The sequence below is a fragment of the Nanorana parkeri genome, unplaced genomic scaffold (assembly GCF_000935625.1).
Source record: "Nanorana parkeri isolate BGI_ZX_2015 unplaced genomic scaffold, ASM93562v1 scaffold550, whole genome shotgun sequence".
Lineage (NCBI taxonomy): Eukaryota > Metazoa > Chordata > Amphibia > Anura > Dicroglossidae > Nanorana > Nanorana parkeri.
Window position 1 is genome coordinate 761,905 of NW_017306818.1, and position 11,757 is coordinate 773,661.

Consider the following 11,757-nt stretch of genomic DNA (forward strand, 5'->3'; position numbering starts at 1 on the left):
ACAAGTGGGGAACAAAGTAAAAAATTCCCAAACACCAACATTTAGAAACAATGTCCATGGCAGTACCTTGGTCTGCCGAGCCCAAGCACAGTAAAAGGAATTGTCATAGCACAGGAGTGCTGGAAGCAAACCCCTGCACAAAAACTCGAACGATTCCACTGAGGCATCTGCAATGAAACCCACAGCTTGAAAATAACTGGATAGTCTTGTTATTGATGCTCAACTATAGGGGCTGCCTTAGAGCCTCATCCAACCCCAGGGTTGATCATTCAGGACCTGGGTTTTCTCTCCCCCCCTTATTAGTTTTGATGTTATTGGGCATTGATAGCAAGGTGCACAGTCTTGTAATAAGTTAATTTTTTTTTCCCCCCTTACTAAATTAGCATCTGGAGCCAAACTTGTAAACCAAAGCACTGTATGAATTTGTATTTCCAGGATTAAAAAAAAAAAAAAAAAAAAAAAAAAAAAAAAATAGTACTAAGAACATATCATGTTTAGTCCCAAGACTGACATTTGTGCAGGCAGCTATAGAAACCAGCTGATGCTGTAGAAGAGTGCTACAGAAACTTGATAGCTTCCCACGTTTTAACGCTTGCAGCAGTGTTGGTAGGGTTAGGCCTAGTTACGTGCCGATAATTACCGCCATAGGTCTTTTCAAAGTGCAATTAGTATTAAACAGAGCACAGACAGCAACAAGTTTGACTGAAATGATTGGATACATAGTCCAAGAACATTTACTAGCTTTTATGTATACATCACTCAATTTCAATTTTTCCACATACGCCATAACTTCAACTCATTTATCGTACCAAGCACAGGCAAGTCCCCTAGTGGTGGTAAATACTAGATACAGAAACATTGCGTAAAACCAAAAAAACATGTCCTATATTTAGCAGTCCCACCAAGTCTGAGGATTACCAGGAAGTGGTGCAGCATGGATCTGGAAAAATTTCCATTGGTGCAGCAGAGCATCAGGTACCTTGGAATGCCAGTTATAAGGCCTGAGCTCAGACAAGAGAAAGGTATTCCTTCATTGAGGATTTGCAGTCTAATATTTTGCTACATCGCAAATCCCAATCTTAACGGACCCCTTTAAAAATCAATGCTGTTACCTTGCCCATGTAACCCAAAGTGGCAAACTGAGATACCTGTCCAGTTTTAAAGGGTTCGTTACCCCAAAAGCTTCATTGCATATTTTGGGCTATTCACATGTCTTTTTCCCTGCTTTTAACACCGATACTGCCAGTTCTTTTTAGCTTGTTTCAAACTGAACATGCCAAGCAGATTCCTGGTCAGTTTGCATCCCTGGAATCACTACTAGGAGGTAGAGGATGCTGTGCCTGATTGAGATGCGTGGACACGCGGACACACACTTCCATCAACAAACAGCATGCTGATTGATGAAATCAATTACATTGTAATTGGTATACAATATGAGTGGGCAGCTCATTGGCTGCTGGCTCTGATCGCTTGAAAAATTTTTCAGGCTCCTTCGATCAGCTGATGTGAGGCATGCTGGCTGAAAGGGAGCCGACAGCCCCACACACTGAGAATTTTAGCTGGTACATTTAAAAAAACCAGCGTGTGTAACTTGCACATAGCAGGGAAGTACATTCCCTGCATCTGCCTTGCATCACACAAAGGGGCAAGCAGCTGCAGTTTACAAAACTGTGAGAGCCACTGTTGGGACATCAGCCCTCAACTGCACAGGCTCGCTCACAGACTTAATGGGTCATCCCCCGACCCCCCCCACCCTCAGTTTTTTCTGAGTTTTGGGTCACAGGAGGACATAGTATATGTGATCCTAAAGAGAACTATTGGAGGAGAGGGAGAGTTGGCCCATGGTTCTCCAAGGCCACTTTTGGTCTTTGAAGAGACACCAATCTGTTTGTGTTGGGTAAAGCAAGGACACAATGGGAAAGTACATGCATACAGAAATGTTTTATGAACATTGGAAGTCTTTGTAAGGGGAAGGCAATAACTTGGTCAGTAAGCAGTTATTGGAGAACAAATTTTATTAAAATAAATACAAAGTAAAACCATACAAAAAAGGGACAATAAAAACTTATGCTAACAGTTCACCATCTGGGGCAAGTCAAGTGTGAGGTCATCAATGGTTGTCATAAAAGAGGGAAGTGTACATGACATATCTGGAAAAGTAAATACATTGTTACTTTACATCATAATTCATGGCACAAAAATACATGAAAGGATGTTTTCTGCTGTATACCAATTTGCATTGCAGTATAATGTGTTGCTGGGATTTGTAGTCCCACTACAAAACCTGTACTCTATATACTTAAACCAAAAAAAAGGATGTTTCACCTATGCACCCCTAAGGCATTTAGTTACAATTTAAAGCCTATCATGTTCTGCATTTTATACTAACAGGTGGTGGAGGCCTCACGATCTGGATTTTATATTAAAGAGGACGGGGTGTTTTTCCCCAGTTCTCTTTAGGGTCACGGGAGGACATATACTAGCGTCATCCCGTGACCAAAAGCTCAATATATCGCGGGCAATAGCTCGGGGGTTGATCCCTGCAGGGAGCCGTGAGATGATCGAGAAGCGAGCGACTGTATGTGTTCGCTCCCTTCCCTATCTATTGATCTGACGTGCGAGTTTCATTGTCACATGTCGGCTTGAACTTTGAGGATGAGTGATTTTCACTCAGTTCTCCTTTAAGTTCTCATATACAAAGCACGCACATCCCAAGTCCATGGTAGCAAATGTCAAATACACCAGTAAATAGGTTTCACAAGGTATATGCCCCAAAATGCATTTGGTAGCAAATTGTCAAGTTCTGCGCAAACTGTTGGAACAATATAAATCCTGAATAAAGGATGCACATACTGGTTTCAGGTCATCAATACCGATACCCCCCTCCCCCCCCCCAGTACTCACCAATACAAAACCCATTAAAAGGAAGCTGGGCAGCATGTGCAAGATACAGCTTGTTACATCAGAATTGGGACCTATCCAGCCTTTACCCAGGGCAACCATTGAGCAATCACTGTATTACCCCATGCTGCTGGTCAGATATGGGTTGCTGATTTGCATTACTACCGTATTTCCCCGAAAATAAGACTGTCTTATATTGTTTTTGCCCCCAAACACACTAGGTCTTATTTTCAGGGGATGTCTTTTTTTTTAATGTGCAACAAAATGTACAACAATCCAAAGTTATCTGGTATCACTCCGCCTGTCACAGTAACCGGAGCTATAGAGGAAGTATCGGCTAATGCGGCTCTGCTCCCTCCGCAGCCTTGCTTTCGACAGCGCCGTCTTCTTTTGCCATCAAGGACAGTTGTACCAGCGGTGCAGCAGTGGGGACATCAGACAGTGAACAGTGCTGTAAATTACGGTACCATTACATTAAGCAGTGCCTTCAGGGCAGTTGGTGATGTATGGCACTGGAGTGCTGACGGTCACTGCGCTAGCCGGAGGGAGTCCCCTGTCATCCTCTTAATACAGTATGTGCCTGCAGGCTGATACCATCTCTCCTGCAAGTTCCCCCTCACATGCTACCACCAAACTAGGTCTTATTTTCGGGGTAGGTCTTATATTACAGGAATCTTGAAAAATAGTGCTAGGTCTTACTTTCAGGGTAGGTCTTATTTTCGGGGAAACAGGGTAGCTACTCCTGCAAAAGCAATCATGCTTTATTGAATAAAATGGATTCCCGCACCAAGAACTATATGTTTAGTCTGCATATCCTAGTTCATAGAGCCCCACCCCAAGCTAGGAGGGATACTGGCTCTTGCAGCCATGAAGTGGTTAAAAACCAACCTGATTCCCAGCTAAAGACTGGAATATCCATTGGAGCTACCTCCCGGGTCAACAATGCATGAAACTTCGCAGCTTCCTTCTCATGCACTATAAGGGGAACTCCAGCAAGGTAGAGATGACTTAGTTTGTGCTCTTCTGGGACATCAAACGTTTCAAAATCTAGGAAGAGAGAGAAAGGCTTGATAGACAACACATATGACCAACACATATGACCAACACATATGACCAACACATATGACCAACACATATGACCAACACATATGACCAACGCCAATCAAGCAGCTTGTGTTCTGAACTACTAAAGATTTAATACTGCATTTACACAAGTTTTAAATCACCAACTTTTCCACAGGCAAGAGTATTATCAGTTCAGCCAGTTACATCAGTGTCAACCTTTCCTCAAGATATGAAAATGTTTGCACACTTTAACAGGTAGACACACCAAGAAAGAAACTGCAGGTGACTCATGGTACCCCTCCCCCCAGCTATCATCCAGTTACATGTTAATTAAATGCCCACTTACCTGAATTCGTTGTCAAAGGACACACTGAATCTTGAGTCTCTCCTCTTCCAAATGGCAGAGAAGGGTCATCTGCTTTGCATTGCCATTGGCTCTCTATCTGCAAGGTTCACACATTGTCCTGAAGACACCCAGCAGTATGTCACAAGATGTGGCAAGACCAGTTTGCACTGCACCTGGACTGCAATGGAGGTAGCCAATTTTCAATACCAGAAGAGGCGCCACTGAGGGTTACATGTTGCAGAGCCAGGTGTGCAAGAGGGCCTCTAAAGACTTGACATTGCATGTGCAGGGCAAACTGAATGCGTATTTGCAGAGGAGTCCACTTGTGCTCGTCTTACTATGATTTCCCCAAAAATTCTCCCTCAAAAACAGCTGGTCTTAAGACATCTGGGAAGGAGGGGTGTTTTGATTTGTTAAACTTGACATGGTTTTTTTTTGATCACACCTTTCACAGGTGTACTTCAGCATTGCAGTCAACTTGTAGGGGGAACCAATTGCCACTTACTCTGAGGAATTCTAGCACAGTGTACAGGATGTAAAGAATGCAGGGCTACCGTTTTATAACCTGTAAATCCAATATCAATGGGTAAACCTGAATAAGGTAAAACTACTTGCCTGCTGGATCATAAGGAAGGCACTTCTCAATCTCAGGGTAGATTTGCTTGCTAGGCTTGATGCAGACTTCAGAAATCTGAAATTTATGGATTTACTGTTAAGCTTGGGCAGTCTTAGACCTCTATTCTGGACAGCAGATGATAAATCTCCAGTGGGGACAGACACTAACTGAACATTTTGGCTGGTGCTAAAGACCGGTCACTCAAATTCACATGATAATAGTACCTGCTTAGTAACTGGTGCAGATGACTTCACTTTAAGGGCACCTTTCTGGAATGGAACAGATGTCTGAACAACTTGCTTGTTGACAATTCCCAGAGCTTTTCTTGGCTTCACAGTCTCAGAGCTGCCGAACACTTTCCCTGGATGACTTCTGATGAGGGGTTTACCTTTACAAAGGGAAACAAAACCCACCAAAAAAAAAAAGGTTAATTTTGCACTTGAAGAACTTAGTTTACACCTTTACCACAAAGCAATTCTTTACTACTTCAGGAGCTCTAAGCTCTGCTGAGAGATTCTAATATTTACAGTAGGGAGCTGCACTTCTGCAGCATCAAAATGGTGCCTTTGATTAACACCAGTTCTGATGTCGTGCCTCCACTCATTGTTGTGAGTCAGTCACAGCTGATTGAGGGAAAGTGGGGGCACAAAACCAGAGTTTCAATTGAGCTTTGAGATAGTGTTACCTGGTCCATTTAGGGAAAGACCATTCCCCCTCGCATAGCCCACCCTCCAGCAAGTTATAGCATCAATCCATGCTGCCGCAATGCAGTGAGGTATCTAGGTATGGGAGGGAAGCATGGGACCACTGCAATGCAAGTGCTTCGGTCTTAGCAGGCAATTAGCAAAGCCAATTAGCCAACTGGGGTGGGGGGAATGAAAGTTATTTTTACCCTGGTTAGCACAAGCCAGAGCTTATTCACAGCAGACTGAGCTTTCAGTTCGTTCCAGGGCATTTTTGATGAGTTTGCATGCGTTCCAGAGCAGGTAAAATAGGGCTTGCTGCAGTTTTTTTTAACATGCTCTGGAACTGAACGCTGCAGTGTTGACTAGAGCCCAAAATACCATTGGAATACAATGGACGCAGTTTTGACCCGGTCTGTAACTGCTCTGCTCCTGGAACGCGCTTGGTGTGAACAAGGCCTCAGAAGATTAGTGGCAATGAGACATGCCACTGGTTTCTGCCAGTTAAATATATCTGGCGATAACCTGCACATGCATGGGATCCTGCATCACACATGCCTAGAAGACTCAGGAAGAAGCATTCTCCTGAACCAATAGGATCAAGATGGTGGCACAGAAGCCAAGCAGACAAGACCATGCTGGACTCCATGGACAACCAAGAATGTTATATTATACAGAGAAAATTGTTAGCAAGGGCAAAAGTTAGTCTTCAGGCAATATTAAACTGTAGTAGCTACACTGGCCACAAACCTTGCAGAAATCCCATCTGGTGGGCTACCAACTGAGAAAAGGCCACCAGAATACTCACCAGAACTTGTTTGTGTCAAGCGATCCTTGGACAGGTTAGTAGAAGCAACATCTCCATTCTCTTGGTCAACAAAAATCAAAGTTGCCATCTTCACTTTATTCAAAACTAAAAAAAAAAAAAAAACCCCACATGTGACATTTGTTACACAGCGTCAACATAAGAATGAGATGATCCAAAAACAGTCTACAGCTGAGTGATACATTTGTTAATAGTCAGGTACTTGAATGCATTTTTTAAGGTTTGAGAGAACTACGGGGCAAGTGTTTTTCCCTATAGTTCTCTTAAGGGTCTCAGGAGGACATACACTGAGCTTTGGGTCATGGGAAGAGGTTAGTATATCACAAACTACAGGTTGCAGTATACTGAGACTGCCGCAGCCAGGACGGATCCCAACAATGCTGTCGAAATCCACCCAGCTGCATGAGTGACAGCAGGCTCTGCCTATCTAGAGGCAGAGCCAGCTGTGCCCACCCCTCCCACAGTCAGCGCTGGAAGATCGGAGCCAGGGAAGTCCCTGCAAGGAACGGTGACTGACAGTCACCACTCTGCAAGGAGTTGATCAAGAAGTGAGTGGTGGTATGCGTTCGCTCACTTCCCAATCTATTGAGCTGGCATGACATTTTCATTGTTACACATCGGCTGGAACTATGAGGCTGAATAATTTCACTCACCTTGTGTCACTATAAGCTAGCCATGCACATTTTCCCCCATTCAGCCGCTGTTTATTGGGTATGGGGGAAAATGTCCAGTACTGGCTGTTGTATTCTGATCCAAGTGCACACAGCTTTTGGAATACCTGACTTATCTTCATCCAACTCCTTTGAGAAAAGTCAAGTGGGGGAAAAAAAAAACCCTTATCAAAGCTAAAGGCTCCACATAACACTTGGAATTTGTCAAAACCGGAACAGACTGAATCTGGAGCTGTTGCCCCCAACAACCAGCTTCTCTTCAGTTAAGCTTTGAAAATGAATGCTAGAAGCTGATTGGTTGCCATGCGCAAATGCGCCAGTTTTGGCAAATCCCTGTTTCCATGGGGCAGGCGGGCCACAGGGCAGCACCTTAGAAATGCTGGAGATGAATACAGGAGGAGAGGTAAGATCCATTTAGAAGAGGACAGAGGAGTGTTTAGTTCCTTAGCCAAGCACTGAGTAGCTTTTCTGGAGTGCTTCAGTTCACCGAACTCTTCGGTTGCACAGTGCTAAGCAAAACAGCAAAGGATATTTTTGACTAAAATACCATTTATCAATGACTATTTAGTGTGCTCATCCACCAAGACAATAAATTGGAAGGTAACCACACTGAATTGATCTTCTCCAGCAGTTGTGCCCACAGTTAAAATGGCCACTGGTGCTCTGTCCCCACCTTCTGCAATGCATCACACACAGCGCTCTGCATCCACATCGCTGCGAATGCTAGGTCAGCACAACTGCTGTAATGAGGTTTTTTATTTTTTGCATATTACCCCTATTTAGGATAATTTTGCATACTTTATAAGGGTGCCAATGTGCGATGAGTGAAAAGGGCTGAGAAACCGTTCTACAGGACAGCAGAGTGAATAAGTACACAATGGACACACAAGACAAACACCAGCCACTAACTGCTTTACCAGTCAAACTGACGGGTTTAAAAAAAAAAAACACCGTACATATCAGACACAGCAATGGTCACATTGAGTGCATAGTAGGGTGGCGATCTGGCCTTGGTGAAGCGTTATCCGGCGTGGGGGGCGACTCATCGAACGCTCCGGGGATAATACCTGAGGACCCATGAGGCGTACCCGGCCACTGATTACTTACCTCCGCTACACACAACTCTCCGAAGCACGGAACAGAAACAGCTGAGAACCCGGCAGCACTTAAACCAAAAGTTGCTCACTCATTGGCTGCACGGAGAGGCGGCCTTTCTTTGATTGGCTACATCCTGTAGTGGCGGTTTGTTTTTATTGGATAACGCTGAACACAACAGGTGTTAAGTGTGTCTTGGCCACACATGATCTCTGGACATAACACGTGTCTGTGTTTATATTTACAGCGTCATGAGCTTCTGGTGGGACTTTTTATGGCTAAGGGCAGAGAGTCTATCACTGACACTGCATGATTGACACTCCATCACTGACGCTTCATCACTAACATTACATTACATCAATAACCCTACATCGCTGACACTTCATCACTGACACTACATTGGGCATGGGGTGCACTTTGGGGAACAGCAGAGGGCATGGAGTACTTTATGGGGTGCACTGTGGGGTACAGGAGAGGGCATGGGGTGCACTGCGGGGTACAGGAGAAAGTTTTAGTTATAAACAAAGTTCAAATGGCCAGCGAATGTTTTGCATGCAATCCACAAGGCACAATTTGCATGGCGTTTGTTTGGGATTTCGCTGGATAATCCGATTTCCTTCTAACAACATGATAGAAATATTAGTCTGTGAGGTTTATAAAGAAATACTGAATTGAATGGCTTGATATAAACTTGCATGTATAGCAACCAGTTTACTATAGTTCAGATCAGTGAGGGATACATTCTAATTGGCTGTTCTTTGCCTTAAACTGGCCATACACCTATAGATTATCTGCAGATTTTCTATGGTCAGATGGAAAAAGTGCAACATATTCCTCCATCTACGCTAACCTGTGTGGATGGAGGAATCTCCCACTGGGCCAAGCTTCAGTATCTTGCTAGTCGGCCCCGCTGGCTGTCAAAACATCTGAACAATGTGATTGGATGCAGGCATTGTTCAGGTGTTTTGAAAGCCAGCGGGCCAACTAGCAAGATACTGAAGCTTGGACCGGTGGGCAGGGACGTAACTAGAAATCCCAGGGCCCCATAGCAACATTTTGTAATGGCCCCCCCAACGAAACCCTGCCCCCATTTTAATAGAAATGCGCTAATCAGCATGTTTTTTATGAGCATTTTAAATTGCGTTTTTGTGCTTAAACGCAACTAAAAACAGTCAAAAATGATCTTTCAAAAATCGTGCGGAAAACACGGTGAAACGCTTCTGCCTGGTGTGAATGGCACCTGAATGAGGCCTAACACTTTACTTTAATACTGCCACACCAATGAGAGGCTGAGGAAAGGGGGATTAGGAACGCTAAACTGTAAATAAGCGATTTAGGTTATAAATGGTTTTTGCGCTGTGTTGGTGTTTGTGTTGTGATAAAATGATACAGGCGTATATTTAATTGCAACACAAGGTATCACAACGCACGCCAATGCGTCACAAAGCTTTGCCATGCGCTGCCACAGTTAAATTCATGTTTTTTTACAAAAGAAAAAAAGCATGCACTGCGATGCGTTTTAACAACACACTTCAGCGCATGTGCCTGGCATACACCACAATATGGTGCACGTGTATGTTATATCTGACCGTAGAAAATCTGCAGAAAATCTATAGGTGTATGGCCAGCTTTAGGAATCTCCTTTCCCAATGCCCTTGTGATGGAGCTAGGGCCTGGTGACTATACTAGGTATTCTTAGCTCCTGATAGCCAACCAGATTAGTGGGAAAGCAAAAGATGGTGAATCTGTTACTTTGCGTTGCAAGGATACTAACGTATCATGACACCTCTACCCTGTTTTTAACCACTTATACATAAACTGTATGCCATCCTTTTTAGAACCATGCTTCATGTGTGTTTTTGCACAATAAATATTTATGTGTAGAACGGTTTATACCTCTGTGCTGAAACCACTGTTTTTGGGGTGTGCAGGCTTAAAATGTTTTTCAATTCCGTTTAATAGCAATTTTTGCTTCTCATTCAAACTTAAAGCTATGGGCCCTGAGCAGGCGTATCTTGGTCCCCTGATGTCACATTAAAGAGGACCTGTCACCAGGGGAAAATGAGACTGAAGACTCTCTGTCCTCGCTTTCTTTCTCCAGCACAAAGTGGAGATATTAGTTGCTGTTAAAGACATAAAACTCCCATTGGAGAAGACCTCTAACCTGGATTTTATAACCCAGTGACAGCAATTAGGAAAAAAAATTAAGTAAAAAGAAAAGTTAAAAAGCTTACAAAATACTAACACCCTCACCTCCCATACACTCACAATGTTTGCACTGTGTTGTGGAGCATTATTGCACATGCATTAGGCGCATTGCGTAAGTCAATTCATTTTGAATGGGCTGCCAACACAACGCAACTCAGGCAACATTTATAGGGTCCACTTACAGTCATGGCCAAAAATATTGGCACCCCTGCATTTCTGTCAGATAATGCATCACTTCACGCAGAAAATTGTTGCAATTACAAATATATAGGCATTCTCGTGTTTTTTTTCTTTTGTCTGTAAAGGTATGACACAAAAAAGTGGAGAAAAAAAGCCAATTCTGACATATTCCACGCAAAACTCCAAAAATGGACTGGACAAAATTATTGACACCCTCAACTAATATTTGGTAGCACAGCTCTTGGAAAAAATAACTGAAATCAATTGCTTCCTGTAACCATCAATGACTTTCTTACACCTCTCTACAGGAATTTTGGACCACTCCTCTTTTGCCAATTGCTCCAGGTCTCTCAGATTGGAAGGGTTTCTTTTCCCAACTGCTGTTTTGAGATCTCTCCACAGGTGCTCTATGGGATTCAGATCTGGACTCATTGCTGGCCAGTCCAGTACTCTCCAGGGCTTTGACTGAAACCATTTCTGGGTGCTTTTTGACGTGTGCTATGGGTCATTGGGACCCATGACCTCTGACAGAGACCCAACTTTCTGACACTGGGCCCTACATTGCACCCCAGAATTCTTTGGTAGTCTTCAGATTTCATAATGCCATGCACACAGTCAAGACACCCAGTGCCTGAAGCAGCAAATCAACCAACCAAAACATCACTGAACTTCATGGTTGCCATCAGGGGGAGTACGGCCGATACTCATGTAAGGGGCCCAGGCAGCCTGGGGGGGCCCGTCCGGGACCCTTACATGAGTATCGGCCGACAGTGAAAGGTGAGGAGGAGGCGGCCAGGCCCCCGCAGCGCCGGAGGAGGCCTGGTTCTAGCAGTGCAGGGCCCCATCATTGGCGATCCAGCAGCTTTGAGACAGGCTGGGGCCCCATCAGCACCGCTGCTCGTCTGATGTGGGACCGGACGGAAGTGACATTACTTCCAGTCCGGCAGCAGAGGAGGCCAGGTGTACAGGCACCAGGAGCAGGTAAGAGGAGCTGGGACAGAGGGGGATGAAGCCCTGACCAGCCCACCTGAGACCCCTGCAGAGCCCACCATAGAGAGTAAGCATCACTAATGGTATATTGCGCTGTATAATGTACCATCAGCTATAGAGGAATACAAATCCCAGCAATACATTATACACTGTATGTATAATGTATTGCTAGGATG

The 11,757-nt window shown here is 44.2% G+C and overlaps 1 protein-coding gene across 1 annotated transcript in view; it reads right to left on the reverse strand.

Annotated features, from left to right (window-relative positions):
- Positions 1 to 2,070: 2,070 nt before the first annotated feature.
- Positions 2,071 to 11,757, reverse strand: part of LOC108791415 (securin-like) — a 23,054-nt gene continuing 13,367 nt past the window's right edge. The window contains 3 exon segments of the mRNA XM_018561899.1: positions 2,071 to 2,150; positions 3,790 to 3,948; positions 4,928 to 5,003. Coding sequence (XP_018417401.1) covers positions 2,071 to 2,150; positions 3,790 to 3,948; positions 4,928 to 5,003 — 315 coding nt within the window.